At 37.4% G+C, this 23,193-nt stretch overlaps 2 protein-coding genes across 4 annotated transcripts; one reads left to right on the top strand and one right to left on the bottom strand.

The window, feature by feature from the left end:
* The first annotated feature begins 951 nt into the window (after window positions 1–951).
* hivep2b (HIVEP zinc finger 2b) lies at window positions 952–18,709 on the top strand. 3 transcript variants are annotated; one of them, XM_016545175.1, is made up of 9 exons: window positions 952–1,008; window positions 7,096–7,182; window positions 9,915–10,004; window positions 10,163–14,311; window positions 14,420–14,562; window positions 14,654–14,829; window positions 14,905–15,000; window positions 15,307–16,010; window positions 16,477–18,709. In XM_016545175.1, exons 4-9 carry the CDS (start codon window positions 10,439–10,441, stop codon window positions 16,909–16,911), a joined length of 5,427 nt encoding a protein of 1,808 aa, XP_016400661.1. In that variant the 5' UTR covers window positions 952–1,008; window positions 7,096–7,182; window positions 9,915–10,004; window positions 10,163–10,438; the 3' UTR covers window positions 16,912–18,709. The 3 variants fall into 3 exon arrangements, with proteins under 3 accessions (XP_016400661.1, XP_016400678.1, XP_016400669.1); XM_016545183.1 differs by lacking the exons at window positions 952–1,008; window positions 7,096–7,182 and adding an exon at window positions 7,615–7,776; XM_016545192.1 differs by lacking the exons at window positions 952–1,008; window positions 9,915–10,004 and having other exon boundaries at window positions 7,006–7,182.
* An 875-nt stretch (window positions 18,710–19,584) lies between these two features.
* LOC107733535 (gap junction epsilon-1 protein) lies at window positions 19,585–21,792 on the bottom strand. The gene is given in 4 exon segments (XM_074560155.1): window positions 19,585–19,832; window positions 19,834–19,979; window positions 20,455–20,637; window positions 21,754–21,792. Coding segments are annotated over 4 exon segments (600 nt in total). The 3' UTR covers window positions 19,585–19,600.
* Window positions 21,793–23,193: the final 1,401 nt, after the last annotated feature.

Raw genomic sequence — 23,193 nt, 5'->3', positions numbered from 1 at the left:
ATAATTTGTCTTAGTAAGATAATATTTAAATGCTTAGTTTTATGATTAAAACATAAAGCAATGCAATACAATGATGATAGAGAGACGAACAAAGAAACGTTCCTCAAAAGCCTGATGATCATATTTGATACTCACATTTGAACATGATTTTCCTAAAAAATGAAATATAGATAATCAAGTAAACCTAAGTTGATTCAGTCCAGTAAGTGTTCTTCTTGAAATATCACTAACAACATAAAAGTTGTCCTTACGTTTACTTTACAAAAATCAGATTTCACAGCAAAAAGACACGTGAACCACGAGCTGAAGGTGGATGTTTTTACAATGATACTAAAAAACCTTTTACTTGCTTAAAAAGTGTGAACCATCAATCAGACGACAGAAGGCATGTAGTAATATGTGAACAGCAGATTTTAGATAATTTAGTAGCCTTTAACAGCCTTAACATTTTTCTGCATATGCAAGTGCTACATTATCTTCAGAAAATATATAAATCTAGTTTCATATTCAAACTTTATGTTTAGGTTGTGCTAATAAATCCCCACAGCACGGCTCTGCGCACACATTGAGCAGTATGGCGCGCTGCAGGTGTGATATTCTAAACTAATGTCCTTGTTTTCTTATGTCTGTGTTCATCTTCCGTCTCAGATTCCCTCCGGCTTTCCCTCCCTTCCTCTGCGCTGGGATTGTGGCGCTCCAGAGTGAGCAGAAATCTATTTCTGTCCCTAAGTATATTCCTCTCCGGCTGCTGCTGTTGCCAGCAGCGTGTTGTCACGGTGATGGACATCAGCCCTCAACCAATCAACAAGCACCTGTTTATGCCAAGAAACATGATCATTTTCCACTTCCCACTGCTCTTGTGAGTAAGTAAGGGTGCTGTAGCTGTGCCTAATGGAGAGAAGTCGGTGTAAAATGGGAGTCTTGGCAGTCACACACTGAGGATGGGACCTGCACTGTTTAACCTGACCTGAAGGAGAGCAGTGGGTTTCAATGAGAAGATCTGGCCAGGTGAGAGAGTTTGAACTAAACTATGATCTGAACATACTAATGTAATGGCAGTGTGATGGCATTTCATCCTGGCACGTGATTAGGATTGGCCTTTTGGTCAATTTTTTTGTAAATATCTCTTTCTATAGTTTAATATTTAAGCCAACATTTTGCCCATAATTGTACTTGATTGACCAACATTTAGCAATTTTGAGACTGTTACACTTTTAAAATTAAAAGTTCTTTATTGGAATTGTTGGTTCCATGAAGAACATTTAAAGGGTTAGGCTAGTTCACCCAAATATAAAAATTCTGTCATCATTTACTCACCATCAAGTTGTTCCAAACCTGAATGAATTTCTTTCTTCTGTTGAACACAAAAGAAGATATTTTGAAGAATTCGATAACAAAATAGTTGCTGGCTATTGACCTCCATAGTATGGGGAAAAAAAACTAATTATGGAATTCAATCTCTACCAGCAACTGTTTGGTTGCCAACATTTTTCAAAATATCTAATATATCTATATCTAAATGATGATAAAAATGTTAATTTTTGGGTGAAATATCCCTTTAACATCCATTGAACCTTCCCATTCCACAAAAGATTCTTTATAGTTGAAAAAGGTTCTTTAGAACATTAAATTGTTCTTCATACTAAGAAAAAAAATTGTTCTTTCAAGAACGTTTTACTGAAAGGTTTTTCGGGGAATGCAAAAAGGGTCTACTGTAGGATTGATGTTAAAACTCTCTTTATTTTTAAAAGTGTAGTATAAACCAAAACTGTCTGGAATCTACCAACTGCCTTGGATTTTGTGTTTATATGATTTTTTGGTATATATATATATATATATATTAGTCACTGGAGTTGGCATTGGTCAACAGAGCTTGTCTGGGCATGTTTTGACATGCATTAACTCTGTCCAGACATGTTACAATGGTTCTGATCGTGATGTATGGAGTCCTAGTGATTCTAGTCTTTCTCACACACTTGAACTGAAGCTCATTCATTGTTAGTTTTCACTGTGAAATAGCACTTAGCATGTGTTGCCATGGTGATCAGAGAACACTGTTCATCTAACACTGAGAAACTCAAGGCATTTATTTTAAAACTGAAGCTTGTGACCTTCTCTAGTCGGAGAAAGAGTGGGAAGATGCACAGTGAGAACTGAAACGTACAGTCGTTGCTTTGCAGAAACAGAACACCCAAAAATCTTGACATTGGCTCCAAACCTGTAAAACAAACCAAAATCACCATTATAGAATCATAACTGTAGTCTATATGGCTTGTGCATTATACACTGAGAAACATTTGGTGTAGAAACAGTTTTCATTCTGAAATTGCTAGTGAACTTCACAAATAATTACAAAGAATCTGCAAGTAATACATAAAATTAAAAATGAAATTTTGTACAGAAATAATCTTTGTTTTATTTACAACTTTGAAAAGTCATTTTACAGTGTACAAAATGTGGTGTAGAAACAATTTTCACTCAGAAATTGCTAATATTTTTTATGATTATTACAAAGAAACGGCAAGTAACACATTGAATTAAAAGTGAAACTTTGAAGTGAAAATAGTATTTTATTGTAAAAAATACTCCAATAATCTTTGTTTTATTTACAACTTTGAAAAATTATTTGTACGGTATAGTTTCCTGAAGTCACACAATGCTTCAGTTGAGTCAAATGCTTTGTTGACTTCGGCTGAAATTTAAGTCTTTTTTTTTATTTAATAAATGTATTCTCCATTCCACGTCCTTAAACTAGTGAATCATATACACGTACAACACACTTGTTTAGAGATTTGAGATTCAGTCTGTGAGAGTCAGTCAGAATGAAATGGACTACTTTAAAGCTGTTTTGCTTTTTTAAGTGCTTGGTTTCTATGAAAAAGCCGTTTGAATATTCTTCAAAATTTTTACTTAGATATTCCATAGAAAATATAGCAGCATACAGGTTTGGAACTATATGGAACTAAAGGAATAAATAAATAAAGATACAGTTTTCATTTTGGGGTGACAATCCCTTTAAAGATCTTTTTCTACAGTACATGGACTAAAATCATTAAAAATGTGCTTTATATCAAACTAAACACATTTGTAGGTTACCTGGTAAAAGATGCATGTGATTTTCCTGATTCCCATCTGTTGTGTGCAGTGGTTATATGTGGCGTTGTGTATAAGGGGCTCTAGCGGAGCATGGGATGTCACAGGTGCAGAAGATGCCTGTTGGCTTATTGAATATCCACTTATGTGAGACAAAGAACGCGAAACGCAGCAGGAATAGTCGTTTGGTTGCCATGGGAACATTCCTCATTTCTGCACAGCACATGCGTGGTGAGTGGCATTTACAGTATCATTTCCAGATCAAGGCCATTTGCATATGGCACACTTTTAGTGCCATTATCAAACCTGTCTAGTAGGAATCTGCACATACTTGATAATGATGATTAGTCAGTTAGTCAGAGGATATTAGATTTTTAAATATGTAAATATCATGGTGTGCAAAATAAGTTATATATTTAAAAAATGAATACCTTTATTCAACAAGGATGCATTAAATTGTTCAAAAGTGACAGTTAAGATTTTCATACGGTTACAAAAGATTTCTATTTTAAATAAATGCTGTTCTTTCAAACTTTCCATTCATCAAAGAATCCTGAAAAAAAAGATGAATAATGGTTTCCACAAAAATATTAAGCAGCACAGCTGTTTTCATCATTGATAATAAATATAAATTTGTCTTGAGCAGCAAATCAGTATATTAGAATGATTTCTGAATTATCATGTGACACTGAAGACTGGAGTAATGATAAAAAAATCATCTTTAATCACAGGAATAAATGACATTTTAAAATATATTCAATTAGTAAACATTTATTGTAAATTGTAATAATATATTACAATATATTACTAATATATTATGTAATAAAAGGCCAGTTGAACCAAAATACTGGCATAGTTAACAAGCCCAACAATGCAAACTAATGGCAAAGTAAACATAGGGGTCAATCCTCTGGTTTATGACTCCCAGAACAGACTCTGACATGCACAGACAGGCCGTATATATAGAGCACAAGGCACTGCAGCTTTCTATATTCTGCATTAAGTATACTGTGGAACAGCCCTGAAATGGCTGATCCTCCACAAGCATTGAAGGTCAAGTCTCTCGTCTCTCTATAAATATGATGGTCTGTCCCAGCGGGGGCTCCATACCGCTGCTTGGCTTTAAGGCACAGGAGTTTGCTGACCAGTGGAAATCTGCACATTTGCATGTGATTTGATAGCGTGCAAACGTTCCTCCTCCGCTGGCTGCTCGTGTCACTATGATGCATTACTGCATTCTGTGAAAGTAAATGAAGTGATCTCCAGGACTGCTTCTGTACTATAACATATCTGATAAACTAGACGTCCACACAGCTTTCCCGACTTAGCAAAATATCACTATTCAAGCACAGAGGGGTAGTTGCCCATGCAAAACATGCTGCACCATTGCTTGAGTGTCTCTGTGCTGATGCTTAAAGAGTTCTGTGTGAGTTTTTAGCACATTTCTGTGTGGTTGCTTGTGTTGATGTAGCTTGGTTCCCTTCTTCAATGAAAGTCTATGGGATTTCTTTGCCTTGTTTTATTCTCCACTGGATGGCAATTACACAGTGCAAAATATGACTTTCTTAGCAAGTATTTTGTCGTGTTTTCCAGTATAAATATCAATAAATTACATTCTTAAATCAAGATACATTTACTTACATTTTTCAGAAAAAGTTTTTTTTCTTCTTAAGTTATTTTGCTTCTTAAAGGGGTCATATGATGCTACATGCACTTTTACAAGTTGTTTGAACTGAAATGTGTTTTGCCAGTGTGTGTACACAACCCCCCTATAATGCTAAAAATCCACCCAGTGTTTTTTTTTTTTAATCTGGTTAAATGTTTTCCCCTTTCTCAAATCGAGCCATTTTGTGACGTCACACAGACAGGCCCCGCCCACGATAGCTACGTTTCTGGACATGGGAACATTACAGTTGCGTTGCTGTCTATGCAGGGTCTGAGAGCTCTCACATTTCATCATATATATCTTAATTTGTGTTCCGAAGATGAACGAAGGTCTTATGGGTTTGGAACGACATGAGGGTGAGTAATTAATGACAGAATTTAAATTTTTGGGTGAACTATCCCTTTAAGTACATGCTTTTTGATTTAAGAATGTATAGATATTTGTATTACACAAAAGTCAAAAATACAAAGTAAGAGAGTCATTTTTTTGCAGTGTAAGTCTATTATCAAGGCTTAAGATTTGAGGGATCATTCATGTCTTTAGTTTACTATCACTTAATTTTTTCACTTGATTTAAGCCTACACTAATTTTTCAGAAAACATAACTTAATATTTTAGCCATATGTGCTTCTTAAGTAAATGCATCTTGATTTAAGAATGTGATATTTGTACTGGAAAACAAGACAAATTAACTGAGGAAGAAAATTAGTTTTTTTTTTGTAATGTAAGTCAATTATTAGGTAAATCAAGAATTAGGATTAGAATTACTAGATTTGAGGAATCAAAATAAATTGCTTGCCAAAATGTAATGCTCAGGGTTTGGGGTTTGATCAAATCGCTAGCCCTGAGCAATATGAGCAATAGTGAAAGTGACACTGGCTTGCTTTTTTAATACTGGAGAGCTCTAATGTTACTTAACAGACTTTGACTACAACACAAAGACGGAATCTGTACTGTATCATGTTATCCTGACCCCCTCCACTCTTCTAATGCAGCACCCAGTTGTCTTCCCCCACTGTAACTTAAGACGATAGTCACGGCAGGTCAAATATTTTTAGTGGTGTAAATTGTATTGTGTTGAAAGGTCAAGGTTACCGACCAATTGAGAAGTAGTGAGGATTTACCACCCTGAGCGGGGCTTGATATATGTGTGTGTGTGTGTGTTTATATATTTTCTCCATGTTGGAACTGATTTTTAACGATAACTTACAAACATTTAAAGACAGTGAGCGACTGTGAGCTCTGGGATTGTTAAACGATGGTATATGCTTATGCTGAAGGCAACTTATTTTTAAAATAATCATTAAACAGCTTAATTCCTGGTGAAAAACTACATTACCAATTCTGCAAAGAAATCTCCATCAATCAGAGAATCACAACAAGCAAATCACAGCAAAAGAACCGCCCACTTCCATGAAGAATTGTGAATGACATAAGCTCTGAAATCACTTTCAAAAAACAGAACAAAACAAATTTATAATACATTGTTTCAATATAACATCAACACCTTTAAATCAAATATTTTATATTTCACCATTATTTTTATTTGATTCTGTCATTGCAATGCTTTATGGGATTGTAGTTCTTCTCTTCATTAAATCCGTTAAGCTCTTTGTCCGAATTTTCATATATTTTTTGCTTCAAATCAAAGTTTATGTTGTGGTTCTCCTCGTAGCTGGTTGGTTTGATTCGTGGCTTATAACTCAAACTAAGACTTTTAAAAACATTCCTATGGGAAAAATACTCCCGGAACCAGCGCTGCTGAAAAACTTTGTTCTGTAATAATGTGCATCACTAAATCATGTAAAATGAAGCCACTAACATGTATTTTAAATGTTAATTATGATTTCATGGTGCTTTTAAGATGCTGCTGACAGTTTATCACACTCATGAGCTACATGACTAATATGTCATCAATCAGGACTTTCAGTCCCAGTTGTAAATAGTCTAATGCTGTGTTCGGAATAGCATATTAGCATATTACTTACTATTTCTGCTATATATTGCAATTCTATATACACAGCTTGCATCTTTTATTTCAGTGCATTTTAGGTTTTATGCTTTATTCTATGCTAAACCTTCCTGATTCCAATTGCTTTTCACAAACAGCATGGCCATTCACTTCTCCTTGCGCTGATGCTAAAGTGGCCTCGAATGTGGGTCGTTGCATAACCCTTCACAGGGCCCCTTTTCTATTTTTGTTCCTGGATACGCGTCTCAATGAGGTATTTTCTGTGGTGACTCGCTTACATCTGTAGCTCTTCTAATGTACTCTCATTGAGCAAGACATGGATGACTGTTGAGACTTATTCCTGGCACATTTGTCTTTTCTTGAAGGTGATGTACAGCAATACGGGAAGCAGGAATTATGAGCACATCTGCATTTGACTGGAGACACTGGACAAGGCTGAATTTGGACACCAGGTTTAAATCATGTAAAATAAAGCCAGTAACATGTATTTTAAATGTTAGTTATGATTTCATGTTGCTTTTAAGATACTGCTGATAATTTATCACACCCATGAGCTAAACATGACTAATATGTGAGCTATCAGGATTTTCAGTCTAACGCTGTGTTCGGAATAGCATATTAGCACACTACTTGCTATTTCTGCTGTATACCGCAATCCTATACACAGCTTGAATCTTTTATTTCAGTGCTGTTTAGGTTTTATGCTTTATTCTAATCTAAACCTTCCCGATTCCAACTCATTTTCACAAGCAGCATGGCCATTCACTTCTCCCTGCGCTGATGCCAAAGTGGCCTCGAATGTGGGACGTTGCATAACCCTTCGCAGGGCCCCTTTTCTATTTTTGTTCCTGTATACGCGTCTCAATGAGGTATTTTCTGTGGTGACTCGCTTACATCTGTAGCTCTTCTAATGTACTCTCATTGAGCAAGACATGGATGACTGTTGAGACTTATTCCTGGCACATTTGTCTTTTCTTGAAGGTGATGTACAGCAATACGGGAAGCAGGAAATCAGGACACTGGACAAGGCTGAATTTGGACACCAGGTTTGTAGATTGATGGCAATCACTGTGTTGTACGTCTTACTTGGACTCAAAAGCAGATGACTCGTCAAAGTCAGTCCTTGACTGCTCTGCTTTTTTGAAGCAGGATAAGCTCTTTTATGGACATTTTGTTCCTGCTGTAGTTTTAGGACACAACACTGCTGTATTTCATGAGAAGCCAGGCATCCCGCTGGGTAGTGATGCCAAGGGGGGCTGATATATGACGTAATGACATTCTCTTGAGTCTGGCTATATTTTCCCGCCTCTGGCTTTGACATGTTGCGCCGGTTGTTGTTATTGTAGATGCATTAATGCAGATGCATGTCTGATCATCCAAAGGATGATTGAAGGTCAAACTTGGACACTTGCAGACTTTCGATGTTGTTCTTAAATGATGAAATAGCATCATGTTACTTGGACAGATTTGATGTGATTATTGCCTCGTGTCTGAATACTGAACACCACTGACACATTTAACTTATCAGCCCAGTTTTTAAAGGTGCATTTAGCCTCTGGCAGGTTTATCCACCATATCTCTCCTCCAATGTGTTGAGGAAAATGCAGGATTGAGATTGACCTTGAAAAAAGCACAACTCATCGCTGTGTTTTGTCATTCCTACATCAGCTCTCTCCTCTGCTCGCTATCTCCTGACAGACAGGCTGTTTAGACACTAACTCGACCCGTGGGAAACATTTGACTTCATTGTAGACCATGTCAAGGTTCGGTTTTAGACTTTATAGCCTGGCGGAGCTTGATATTTCTTCTCTGATTGCTTGCAGAGTTTGAATGTCCTAGTTAAGAGGTTTGAACCAGATAACCTTATGTAACCTCATTATACAAACTCTGATGTATGCAGATGGTAATTATTTTTGCACGTCTTTTCAAAGAGTGTAGGCAGAGGTGGTGTAAGTAGCAATATTATTGTTTAATTTTCTATTTAATATTGTGGCACTATACCTGTTGACTTATTTGACCAATAAAATTTAAACTTTAGTGTAATTTGGTCAGACATTTGTGTTGCTTCACGGATGAAGATTCATTGGTTCATTCACTAGTCTTTAGACTCTCTTTACAGGGTACTTGACTTTACAAGGTACCTGACATGTATTTGTTTTGTTTATGTGGTTTTTCAGTGCCAGATTCTTAATCTTCTACAATATTTCTTCTGAATCTCTTGGATCCATCATTACATTGAACATTTTCAAAACAGATTTCATAGCACTCTTTCCCTAGCCAGTATGAAATCATTCAGAAGAATTTGTTTTGTGACTTTTGTAATGCACTAAGAAACAAATAAATGTGCATGGTGCCTTATTGCTTTTCTGAAGATGAAACAAGATTCAATAACTTGGGGTCAATAAGTTGTTTCAATGTTTTTGAAAAAAGTCTTAAATGCTCAACAAGGATGCTTTTACTTAATCAAAAACACAGTAAAACAGTTATATTGTGAAATATTATTACAATTTAAAATAACTGTTCTATTTTAATATATTTTACAATTTGATTTATTCCGGTCATGGCAAACTGAATTTTCAGCATCATTAGTCCAGTCTTCAGTCTCACATGATCTTTCAGAAGTAATTGTAATATGCCAATTTGGTGCTCAAGAAACTTTTTAAAAATGATGATTATTATTATTATTATCAATGTTGGAAACGGTTGTGCTACTTAATATTTTTGTGGAAATCATAATACATTTTTCCAGGATTCTTTGATGAATAGAATGTTCAAAAGAACAACATTTATTTGAAATATAAGTCTTTTGTAACATTGTAAATGTATTACTGTCAAATTTACTGTAAATTTAATGCATCCTTGCTGATTAATACTTAAAGTTTTAGTATTAATTTCTTTCAAAACAATTTACTGACCTCAAACTTTTGAATGGTAGTCTATATTATTCAGTCGATCTTCATTCATGTTTCAGGATTAGCGCTTTGCTATATTTGATTTTTTTTTAAATGTTTTTATTTCAAATGCAAGAGTTTTCCTTTGAATAGAAAAAACAACATTCCAAATAGAGATTAGAGTGCAGAATGATTGATGGTGTTACAGAGATAAATTGCATTATCCCCACCTGAGTACTTGCTGTACTTGTAGTTTGGTTAATTCTCTAATGGAGGAATTCCTGACCTTACAGTTTGAGACGACCTTCACATCAATTACAAACCTCAGAAAAACAGAGATGGTGCTGGCAGACTGCCTTCAGAAATACTCTACTCAGGGCATGGTGAGTTTATGGGCCAATTTGGCCCATAAGACGCTTGAAGATGGCTTTTGTACTTAAATAACTGTCTCAGCATTTTATTATACTCTTCAAGTTATTCTTCACTATACTTAAAACATTTTGAATTTGTTTACTGACATGTGTTTTTTTTCTGTTTGCAGACAATTTGGATGTGGTGCCCAGGCTTAAACGCATATAGAGATGGAGACCATTTTTAAACAACTTGACTGAACATGCTCTTGAACATATGGAAATGATTATTTCATCATTTTGAAAATGATGCTGTTGGACTGACTGCTGTACAATCACAGAGAACTTTTTAAAGCACTGAAGGATTATTAATCCACGTTAAAAAAGGAACTTTCATCAAAGCAAGACGATGTTCATTGTGACAAAACTAAGGGCAATGTAGCAACTGTAGATAGCAAATCCTTATCATGGAGGCTGCTAAAACCTCAGGTGACGCGCAACGTCCCAAACAGATTATCAGTTTCGAAGATGACGAAAAAGATTTGCCATCTGAGATGACCCAAAGAGGCCAATCCTCTGGCTCAGAGGACAAAATAAGACTTGCGGAGCAACCCCAGATCCCAGCTGTAAGTCCATCTCCTGGTGTGGAGTCACAGGTCCTTGCTTCAGGAAATATTCTTACCTCAAAATCTAGAGAACAGTGTCACATCCAGCTCAGGAGGAAGAACATTCCTCTCCCAAACAAACGATATCTTCAATCGGAATATGAGCTGTTGTCAGAGGGCCTTCTCAAAAAGGAGCAGAAGTCGGTTAAGACTGGGAAGTATATATGCCAGTATTGTGGGAGAGCTTGTGCCAAACCCAGCGTACTAAAGAAGCACATCCGTTCTCATACTGGCGAACGACCATATCCGTGTATTCCTTGTGGTTTCTCATTTAAAACTAAGAGCAACCTGTACAAACACAGAAAATCTCACACCCATGCAGTAAAAGCAGGATTGGTTTCATTTTCAGAACAAGACAGCAAGCATATGGATGAAGAGTTGGTGGTAGCAGAAGGTGAAATGCATTCTGATGCTGAGCAGAGCAGTGACACTGATGAAGAAGTTGTGGAGGACTTGTCCTTAGATACAACAAGCCATATCAAAGAAACATCAGGAACATCAGGGTCAGCAGGAAAAGTATCTTTATGGCAATTCCGGGAAATGACGGCACCTGCTGCTGTTGCTCAGGTGGACCAGATGGTTGAGTTCTCCACCATCAAGCAAAAACTGGCACTTCGTCTTTCGGAGAAGAAAAATCAAGACTCTGATCAGTCTCTTTCTCTGCCCAGTTCATACAGTAAAGGCAGCACTGATTCAGGATACTTCTCGCGTTCTGAGAGTGCCGAGCAACAGTTCAACCAGTCGAGCGCAAGTGCCAAATCGTATCAAGAAATTATGTTCGGGAAATGTTATAGGCCAACAACCAGGCCAAAGCAATCAATCACTGTACAAACCTGCATGACAGACATAAATGAAGCCACATCTAGCTTCATGATTACACTGAACAAAGGCATAATGCCTGTTGACGCAGACTCCTCCATTCACAGAAGCAAAAAAGACCTAGTCCGATCAATAAAAATTGATTCTGAGTCCTTCCAAGAGGAAGATTACCAAGAATGTCAAATCCCTAGCTCTGACCTTCTGGAAACCGCTTCAGAGAGTAGTGTATTCTTGCGCAGTAATTCTCTTCCAACCTCATCTAATTCGAATCTGAATACACCACAAGGGCTAAGAAGCAGTAACTCATTTGATGAGAGAATGACAGGTGCTGATGTCACCTACCGGGCCGCAATGGGTATGAGAAGACTCATGCGGCAAGCTGCGTTTGAGCACTCAGCTAACGAAGGACACACAGAATCAGACTGCTACACTCATCTGGCCTGTAGCTTAAAATCAGACTTGAAAATTCACAGTGTAGATGATTCCAAATTAGGTGCTGAAAATTATCAAGAAACCGAGTCGTGTTCTGTTTTTCCAAGCCATTTATCAGAAACTTCCACAAGGAAACGACGAAAAGACAAAAATGTCTTGGAGGAAGATGACTTTCATGTGCAAGACAAGCCTTCTGTACACTCAGAGGACACTGAGACAAAGCCAACTACTTTAGATGCTGCCTTTTCTGACACTGAGAGAAGGGCTGGCAGCAATGTTATCTCTGTCATACAGCACACAAATTCCCTAAACCGACTAAACTCTTCAGAAAAGTCAATTGATGTTAGATCACATCCCTTAGACAAAATTGCCATTTACAGATTCATGGAGAAGGAGCACAGCATGGAGGGTCACAGAACAGAAGGAGCAGACTGGCAATGGGGATGCAGTGGTTTTCGTCACCAAAAGCTTCACATGAGTAAGCAGCCAACATCTCAGTCTACTATCCAAGTTCCAGAGATCAGAGTAACCGTGGAGCCTGACAGACCGGAAAAACTTCCGGAAGTAGGGGTCAAGCAAAGGGATAAGCACACTGAAGAGTTCCAGTGGCCACAGAGGAGTGAGACCCTATCACAGTTTCCAATGGAAAAACTACCACCCAAAAAGAAACGTTTGAGATTAGCAGAGATGGAATGTTCATCTGGGGAATCTAGTTTTGAATCCGCTTGCACAAGTCTTTCCAGAAGCCCAAGTCAAGATAGCAATTTGTCTCACAGCTCAAGTTTTTCCCAGTCCCTTGACAGAGAGGAAAACATTAACCTTGTGTCTCAATCCAACCCAGATGAGTTTAATAAGCCTTTGGAGTTTTTATCTGTACCAGGAAGTTCACAGAGTCATCACCGAGTGATGAGACGTTCTGCTTCAGAGCAGGCACCTTATAATTTACCCTCGGAGGTTCCAGAATTTCGAAGCAAGTCTTTCGATTATGGTAGTCTTTGTCCTTCATCTACATCTAGGCAAGAGGAGGTTAAAGAGCGTAGAAGGGCCTTCTTGGTTAGGCAGGCATCATTAAGTGGTGAACCCGAGATGCAAGGCGGCACAGTCTCAGATGAAATGAGCAAGAGAACAACCTCTCCAAGCAAACCGTTTACACCTGAGGGATCCATTGAGAAAATGAGGTACACTTTGATTTCTGGTGGTCCTTCTCCCCAGCACAAACAATATAGTCCAGTGCAAGCCTCATCTCAGTATGCTAAACCCAGTGTTTATGATATGGATAGCATAATGCTTTTTATTAAGAAAGAGCCTGAAGAATCCAAGTTAGCTGAATCTTATATTAGCTTAAGAAAACCCCAGGAAGATTGCTCCCAGAGTTTAGGCAATGTTTTGTCAACGATAGCAGTGCTATCGCAAGCTCAGCAAGCATTAGCCAGTCAAAGTACGTCTGGTTTGCTAGTTCCTGTTAGAATTCAGATGCAAGTACCATCTTACGGGAACGTAACATACACTAGTATATCTCATATTCTGGATTCTCAAACACAGAATCCTATCTCTTACATTGATCACAAAATATCCTCCTGTCAAAGTCTTGCCATTGTCATGCCACAAAATAACGTAGATTGTGAACTATCTCCAATATCAGGGCACCCTAGGCGACTACTGCGCAGCCCTCAGGCATCACCAGCAAAGCTAAATACAGGCATACCTCTATCATTAACCTCCAAAACCATCTCAACTACAGAGGCCCCCAGTGGTGGAGCAAACAAACGCATGCTCTCACCTGCAAGTAGCATTGAACTTTTCATCGAAGCGAAGCAGCAGAAACGAGTCAAAGATGAGAACATTTATGGCCAGATTGTTGAAGAGCTTAGTGCTGTGGAGTTGGGAAATCTTGAAGCTGAAAAAGAAAGTCCCAAGAAAGCTTTCAAATCAGGAAGCACCCCAGAGCCATGTGAGGTCACTGAAGAGGTAGATATGGATGAGCCCAGCCTAGACTTTTACAGCAATCCAGAGTTATCTTCTGCCAGAATTCCTCAAGATGCTGCTATAATGGAGCAAAAACCAACACCTGAACACATAATGGCTAGCAATCATCCTGGTTCTGGTATAGGTGCAGTGCCCTCTGCAATCACTGGTGCTTTACTGTTCTCCAGGTTTCCAGGTCTTCACACTACTACTTGTGTGAGCTGGTGCTATCTCAACTCCACTAAGCCAAATAGCACCCAAACAGCTGCAAATTTCTCAGAGTATGCCTCGTGGTTTGTGAGATGCCATAACCCTAACCCACTCGATCTTAGCACTGGGATGGTTCTTGCTCTTCTCCGATCCAAACAGAGGAGGCAGAATGCTATTTATTCAATTGCTAGCATGTATCAACCTGGACTACTTGTGGCCTCCACCCCCTGGAAACCGAAGCAAGAACAAGTATGTTATCTGTTGTAGGTTTTAGCTGATTTGCCACTTGCTGCTGTGCTATATTTACCTGTACGTTATTTAGCCATCTGTTCCATAAGGTCTGTTGCACTATTGCAGGTAACACTGGACTGCAGAGAGGAAGATACAAAACAGGACGTTAGGCTAAGAGACATTAGCCAGACGTGCAGATCTTTACGAGAGGATGCTGCGTCCACCATACGGCAAGTAGAACCAGTCCGTGTGAAGATTTTTGAAGGAGGGTATGTATATGTACTTTGATAATGCTGATGTTCATATGTGACTGTAGTAACGCATCGTAATGGAAATGTTCTGGTTGTTTATTTCTATCAGTTATAAGTCCAATGAGGAATATGTGTACGTGAGAGGCCGTGGTCGGGGAAAGTATATATGTGAAGAGTGTGGCATTCGTTGTAAGAAGCCAAGCATGCTCAAGAAACACATACGAACGCACACGGATGTGAGACCCTACATCTGCAAGTGCTGCAACTTTGCTTTCAAAACTAAAGGTTGGTTTTACCACATTCACATTCAAGCATGATTGCAAAAGATTGGGATAGAAAAATAACCCCTGTGTTTTTTAGGGAATCTCACCAAGCATATGAAGTCAAAAGCTCACATGAAAAAATGCCTTGAACTTGGAGTTTCACCCACAACCATGGACAATACAGAGGATGCTGGTAGGAATATTACTACTTCTGCAACACTGGGCAGCAGCATAGCTAATGCAAGTAGCAAGGCTTTTAGTGTAACTACATTTGTTAGCAGCAAGGTGTTAGCATCCCTATATACAGTATTAAAAAAATGTGTAGGAAATAAGCAACATTACAGACTAACTAAATTTGAAAAAGTGAAAAAGCATAATAGGACCCCTTTAAGTAGATGCTTTTCACTAAAGAAAACTACTTTTTTTCTGCAGATGTAAAAGATTAAATATTAGAACAATACACTAATTTCATTTTTTTTTTCTCTTACTGCCTGTGTAGATGACACGCAGAAGTCCTTAGGCATCATGCCAGTGGAAACAACTGTTAAACATCAGTTCTCAGATGCGGAAGATTCTGATGGCGTTGATGAGGATGAACAAGATGATGATGAAGATGATGAATGTGATGGTGATTCTACACCAAAAACACTGTCCAGAAGCACAAGTCCTCAGTCCTATGCAGTCAACAAGCTATGTCTGTCTGGCTGTCTCCCTAAACACTTTGACCCGAGCCGCAATCCACCGAAGGAACAGCTTGGAGTTTCTTCTCCGAGTACTGATGATGATCTGACCTTTGAGCAGTCAAGTAGTTCCTCTGAGCCTTGCCCACCTCAACTGCTGACGCCTTGTTGGGATTCACCTCGCCAGAGGTACATGTCCCCGAAAGGAGATCTCTCACCACAATGTCACCTTTTGTCAAGCCGTGATTCATCTCCTTTAAGGGCCATTTCTCCAAGGAGAGATCTGAGCATCAGAGGGGAGTTTTCACCTATCCGGCAGCTGTCACCTGTAAGACCTACAGGTTTGGACCCATCGGGGCAACGAGCGCAGTCTCCACTGGGTCGACAAAAAGGGGTGCTCAGGGCCGTGTCCCCACGGAGGGGGTCTTATCAGCACAGGACCCTCATGGATCCGGGAAGGAGTGTGAGATTTCAAGCTTCTCCCTTTCGACCAGTCATCGGAGTGCGCTCAGACGCCGGAAGGGTATGCTTTTAGATTTACATTTATGCATTTGGTAGATGCTTTTATCCAATGCGACATATATTGCATTCAAGGTACACAATCAAGTCTTGCTTTCCCTTGGAATTTAACCCGTGACCTTGGCATTGCTTTACTGATACTGATTGAGCTACAGGAAGGCGCATTGCTTTTGGAGACAAAAGTGTACCTTATCAATTGTAAACTATTAACTGTTAATATATGGTCATTATAAACTTTCTTTGTATAGAATAACATCTGCATGAAGAATATAATGCCAGAATTTTTGGGTAAAATATTGCTATACAGCCAATTCTGGTGCCAAGCCTTAATGGCATAACAGTATAATCATTTTAAAAAATGTCACACCAAATCTACACCAAGTCCGATGACTTTATTTAATTCTCTGAAAATAGTTTACATACCAGAATGAATCTGTCAGCATCAAGAACAACATTCATTTTTTTTTCAGGATCAAGGGGATACTCCTCAGAATCTGTATGTTCCTGTTGGCCTATGCAGCGGTCAAGATCTGTCCACAACCCTGCAGCCAGACATCTTCAGCCATTTGCCTTTGCATTCTCAAGGACAGGTGCCAACGCCTGTTCCGATGATCCCTATTGGGGGGATAAGAATGCCCACCATGTCGACATCTGGTGCTGCTGGGGAGAGAAATTCGCTCCCATCAATTCCACAGGGGTACATATTAGAAACAGCAAGTTCGGGCCGGACCTCAGCCTCTGTCCCAGATCCTGGAGTGGCCTACAGTGGAAAAATAGCAACCTCTTCCACTGGCCTTCCTAGCAAAGACGATAAGAAGGAGGAGAGTGTCTACATCTGTGCAAAAGCTATTGCGTCCCTCAGAATCACATCTGAAGATGCAGCTGATAAATCGCCTAAAAGCTGACTTTGTAAGCACTGTATAATCGCATTCAGAAGTTAAAACTAAAGCTCAGACCAGAAACATACTTCATGCAAGTATTCAATGGTTGCATTAAACATACATTACGTGGGTTCTTGTGTTGCACTGGCGGTTGCAAACTTCTGTACTCAAGGGGGCGATAGAGTTACCTTTAAGTGTCTATGCCATTAACGCGGATGTGTTATTATTCAGGTAGCTGCTGTAAACATGCCAAGTTTAACAAACTTTAACTAACTTGCTCAGTAGTTGACCCTTAGCGCCCCCTTGCAGTCTGACACATTTCGGAAGGCAAAGATGCACAAAATCAAACTTGCTTAGAGTGTGTTTTTGGCGTTAGAGTCTGACCAAGGAGTTTTGGTAGCATAGGCAGAAACGTAATACACAGAATATGCACAACATCTTGCATTTATGTTCAATGCACATGCCATATTCTCCTGCCATATCAATTTCAACTTTGAACATGTACAAGCTGCATATTTGCAACAATACATGCAAACAAATTACATCAGTATTTCATGAAAACTATAATTCTGAGTTTCACAGGACTGGAAGTGCATCATTACGTCCCAATTATAATACAAAATACCAGTCGCCGTTCTTACTGAAATCGTCTTTGACTTTTGCTTGTGCCTTTTAAGAAGATGTTTGCATATCCCTCGATGAGAGAAGGTCATTCGATGTACCCTATTTATGCACTTAACAATAGTGGTGGTCATTAAGTTGAACTAATATGAGGTAACGTGGTTGCTTTTTGAGATTGCAATTATTATTTACGTTAAAGTTTGCATTAAGCTGTGCTACGACATTGCCTTGTATGCTGTTGTATATTTTTGCTGGCACCTTTATAACTTAATTGCATTATGTGCGTTCAAGATTATGAACCCAAAAGTGTTGATAAATTCTTTAAACAGTTTAAACCTTCTCCACCGTATAGTATTTTTCTAAATGTATCATACGTTTTCTTATTTAATTTTTAGATTTTTCTGCGCTTAAGCAAAGAAATGTCATTACAAGGCATTTTTAATAGTATAGATCTGCATATGACATCATATTATTATATTAAAAGCGGTAAGTATCGTGCATTAAGATGACTATTCGAAGCACTTTCTAGCGAGCTGATAGACTGAATGCCGTGTCATCAATATTGAAGCTCTTTTAAATGAATTTTCATTGAATTAATCATATGGCACAACATTCCAGTCACTGTTAAGTCAATTATATGTGCACATACACATGTACGTGTTCATACACACATATACGCACATACATATTTACACAAATACACACACATAATCGCTATCATGTACTGTAATTTCTTTTGAAGAGTGGCTTGTGTTGAAGTAAACAAAAATGAATTGTATATTTGAAGGGATAGTTGCTTTTTCAGGTTTTTCTTGCCATCAGATGAAAGGGTCTTGTCTGGTGAACTTGTCTGACTGTTTGAATGTATGAATTTTTAGCCTAAGTCATTTTAAATGTCTTTAAAGAAGATAAGTGCTATCTCATATTAAACATACGGATATCATATGAAGTAGCAGGCAGTTTATGGTATTTATATTAATAGTCTGAGTATTTAAAAATGCTGAGATGGTGAAGTTAAACTGAGTTTATACTGAAGGAACTTTCATGTCATGTTTACAGTATTACATATTAAAGATTTTGAGGTATCTAGGTTGAATTTATGGCATTTTAGAAATTACAACTGTTATTTATCTTATGGACTGGTCATCATTTATAGAAGTTCATGAATATTTCTTTTGTTTTGCCCATAAAGGCAGCTGATTTCTTCTTTTTTAATTGTTTGTTTTTGTTTTACTCTGATTACAAGATGTCCTTTAGAAAAAAAGAAAAAAAAAACTGAAATTAAAGTTCTATTATAAAAACTTGTTGACAGTGTTCTTACCTCAAAATGAGACATGCATAATAATAATAATAATAAACAAACCAGAGAAACAAGTAAATATATTTTCATCTCTAATGTTTTTAAAAATCCAGATTATTTTTTGTACTTCACCATATACTTTAGCACATTATCATATGCTTCTTTTTTTGCATTATTTTATATGTTTCTAATTACAAATTCTATAATAAGCATACTTTCAGTTAAAACTTTAATTGGATATTTAATATTTGTAATGAAACATACATCTACAATAATACACAAGACAGTAATGTTTCATGACAAAAGCATTACAAGTCATTGATTATTTTAGAGAATAAGTAAAATGAACAGTAGATTATTATTGTGCAAAATATTTACAAACACTTATTTCTGCCTCTCTCAGTGTTTCAGTCACAGAAAGGTAGAAAATAGTCAAAACCTTTGGATGGAAGGCATGCAATCATGCAGTTTGATTATATGAAAAATGTCCTTTACATTTGCATTGAATATTTGTAATGAAACATACATCTACAATAATACACAAGACAGTAATGTTTCATGACAAAAGCATTACAAGTCATTGATTATTTTAGAGAATAAGTAAAATGAACAGTAGATTATTATTGTGCAAAATATTTACAAACACTTATTTCTGCCTCTCTCAGTGTTTCAGTCACAGTAAGGTAGAAAATAGTCAAAACCCTTGGATGGAAGGCATGCAATCATGCAGTTTGATTATATGAAAAATGTCCTTTACATTTGCATTCTTTTGGGTTTTCAAGTTGGTGATTTTCATTGATGTGTTAAATAGCCCAGCCTTCTGCAGAGGATTTCAAAAATCTCAGCCATACACAAAATCATGGTGATAATGGTGAAAATGTACATTGCACTGAGGAAGATGGTCTTTTCAAAGTGCTCAGGTACCATACACTTAGTGAATTTGAATATCTTCTTTAGTGAACTGGCATCACAGCAGTACAGCGAATGAACCAGGAATCCAAAGAGACGACTCTGGAGCCAGAACGATCCGTAGCAGTACAGAAATGATGTAGAACACTGTGTAGGTTGGTCGTTCCAGAATATCCTCTTGGTCTATGTTTTTATATGCCGCATACAGATGGAATACGGCCCCTGGAATAAGAACCGTCACTAGCTGCAGGGCCCAAAATACCTTCAAATACAAAAAAGTTTTCCCCAATTAATATTTCGTAAGGTAGGTTTATTTTTGTAAACTGCAATAACAAATAAATAAATAAATAGATTATTTTATTTTTTTTAAATCTTACCTCAAACTTTTGAATTGTAATGTGTCATGATTTCCATAAAAATATTATGCAGCACAACTGTTTTTTTTTTTGTTTTTTGTTTTTTTTACAACTTTTTTAGGTATTTAATTGGTTTTCAACATTTAGTTTAAAATAAAATAAAACACAAATAATTGAGTCCAATAGAAAATATGAATTATAAAATTACAACATTTAAACTGTATGTGACAACTTGCCCCATCCTGACATTTATGTAAAATCCTGTTGTTCTGAGAACACCTTTCAATCTTTTTTTCTCACGTTAAAAAAACGTGTAAAATCTGACACTCAATTAAAGCTTTCCATCTGTATTACTAACTTAAGATGTTTTTGCAACTTTACCTGCGGCGTTACAGGTCTGAACTGATTGTAACAGAAGAGGTTGAGCTCCCTCCTGTCGGGGTCACAGCTGAAATGAAGGGCCTCATTCCCGTAAACCGCAAATCCCAGAACGCCCAAGAAGAACATGCGCACGGAGCCGAAAAATAGGGTGTGGAACTGACCAATCACAGTCGGAGGCCGGAGCTAAAAAAAAGACAGCAAATCAAACAAAATAGGTACGTCAGAACATATATAAAACAACTTAATTTAAAGCAACCGTTTCAAAAAATCATAAAGGGAATGGCTTGTGTCTTTCCCACGCTACCCCAGCGATTTTAAATCACTAATTTGTGAAGCTTCGAAACCTTTGCGAATCATTTGTTTCGAATCAGTGATTCGGAGCACGTTTCAAACTGCCGAAGTCACGTGATTTCAGGGAATGAGGCTTTGTTACGTCACAACGTTTTTCTAAATGTTTGGATATTTCAGTTCTGTCAATTCAGTCAAGCCATGAACCAGTGTCTGTATATTTTTTACCTGATCTGGGGTCGATTTAATAAGTTTGTTTGTATACATTCTTAATGACACATCTGTATAATAAAAAGGAAGAGCAGTCGCTGATTAACCATATATACACATTATACAGATACTAGTTGCATTTAATAGATAACACTTTCAATGAAACATTTACAATGGGTTTGTTAAAGCTGTTTTTATTCATGTTTTAGACTGAGTTTTTGTTGCCATTACACAGTTTTGACCAGTAGGCGTCACTAGCGTTTGGCATTTCGAGCGGTTCGAACAAGTGAATCGTTTTGCGAAGCAACTGGTTCTGTTGATTCAAAGTTTCGAAAAGCTTAGTTTCTGCCATCATACTGTTCTGTGCTGCAATTCTCAAAAGCATGTGAGCTAAATTGATTGTTCTACGATCTCGATGCTTTTGGGAAACGCAGCCCTGGGAGATGAGCGAGTACGAAATTCCGCGATTGCTTTACGGCAGCAACAAATGCACGTACACAGCTATCCGACAGTGATACTACAGTGAATTAGACTCAAAGGTGGCTTCAAAGTCGCAAAAATACACAAAACTACACATACAGTTGCTTTATGACCACTAAGACAAACAAAACTGGTGAAATCAATATTCACTAAAACGTTAAAAAAATCTGTTGACAAGTTTGTCGCTAGAATGAAGCACCCATTAAAACTAAATATATTAAAATTCAGAAAACCTAATAATGTGATTTCTTGATTTTGCCACAAAAATAATGAAACATCAGAAAAAAAGAAAATAAAACGGACACACGTTGTCTTACTTACACATCCCTCATAGAAGTTCTTGATGTAGTTTAAGGACATGATAATGTATTTTTTCTTTAAGTTTAATTACTTTGTAATGCCTGGCCTTCATTTCAGACCTGTTGCCTTCTGCTGAGCTCCAGCTCAAACGCTGCTGCTCCTGTTGACCTGTGCTGCATATTTCCCTTTCATCTGCTCTACCTTCCTCCATTTACCCACGAGGTTCAAAAAGACAACAAAAAGGTAAAAACAAAAGGACTGGACATGTGGTTCACACATAATCCCCATTCAACTACATCAGCAGAATAAAACAGGCTTTTGAGGCATAAAGGGGGAACAGCTGACAAAAAATACAAGCGTACGGCTTAAGTGAAATTAAAGAAACAACTTAAACATGGGAATAAAACAAACGCAGCAGCTAATGTTTTCAAAACAAGCTTGTAAATGTTTTTAAAATATCATTTATGCCTTTTTGGAAGTTGCATGCATATGCAAACATGCATGTATAAATACAGTCATTTTTGCATGTAGCAAAAGTTCAGTGGAAACACAATGAACAAACAAAAAAGAAATATATATTGAATTTGATTATATTTTGTAAACTTACCAGCCTGAGCCCAAGTGGACAGTTTGTCCTCCTCATTTAATCAGGCACAAAGCAAGACTTCATGGGAAATAATTGTCTGTCCCAGCGCTGTCAAAGCTGATGAGATCACTAATGGAAGATCAGCATTTACCCGTGTGGCTTTCATATGCGATCCCATGCAATTCCATGCAAACTGAGGGTCATACTGTGCGATCCTGAAAACATGCTGCTCTGAGAGCCGGTCCCTGCTGTTAGACCCTTTTCACACTGAGATTAATGTAGGCTTGGTCAGAATATCTGTGCTGCTCAGAGCATTGGTTAGAGCTGCAGTGGACTGTATAATGAAGAACTTTTTAAGGAGATGTTAGAGTTTTATGCTAACTGTGCATGCATACTTTCCAAATTATTTGGTCTTTTTTAAAATAATTTTATAAAAGTAAAAAAAAAAAAAAGATTTTGCATTGTTACATTATTTCATAATAATTATAAGCACAAGAGTAATTTTTAAATTTAAATCAGCATCGACTGAATGTATAGTACCATGAGTACAACCATGCTGCACAAATTCTTTTTATACAATTTAAATAATATTATTAAAATTTTTTCCATGATAAAGTCATGAGAATTTGTATTTATTACATGGCAATGATGGAAAATCGCAAGAAAATATGCTTAGTTGTCATGCAACAAATCCCACAATACAAAAATCAATCAATCAATCAATCAATCAACAAATAAACATATATATGTGACCCTGGAGCACAAAACCAGTCTCAAGTCGCTGGGGTATATTTGTAGCAATAGCCAAAAAAAAACATTGTATGGGTCAAAATTATAGATTTTTCTTTTATGCAAAAAATCATTAGGATATTAAG

Source organism: Sinocyclocheilus rhinocerous, unplaced genomic scaffold (genome assembly GCF_001515625.1).
Source record: "Sinocyclocheilus rhinocerous isolate Xijiao unplaced genomic scaffold, SAMN03320098_v1.1 scaffold853, whole genome shotgun sequence".
Classification (NCBI taxonomy): Eukaryota; Metazoa; Chordata; class Actinopteri; order Cypriniformes; family Cyprinidae; genus Sinocyclocheilus; species Sinocyclocheilus rhinocerous.
This window is presented reverse-complemented; position numbering and strand designations above follow the sequence as displayed.

Excerpts from the sequence above, each read along its gene's own strand:
- hivep2b (XM_016545175.1), top strand. The coding sequence starts at position 10,439 with ATGGAGGCTGCTAAAACCTCAGGTGACGCGCAACGTCCCAAACAGATT. Across the intron at positions 14,312-14,419 it reads GGAAACCGAAGCAAGAACAA|GTAACACTGGACTGCAGAGA; the intron begins GTATGTTATCTG and ends GCACTATTGCAG. Across the intron at positions 14,563-14,653 it reads GTGAAGATTTTTGAAGGAGG|TTATAAGTCCAATGAGGAAT; the intron begins GTATGTATATGT and ends TATTTCTATCAG.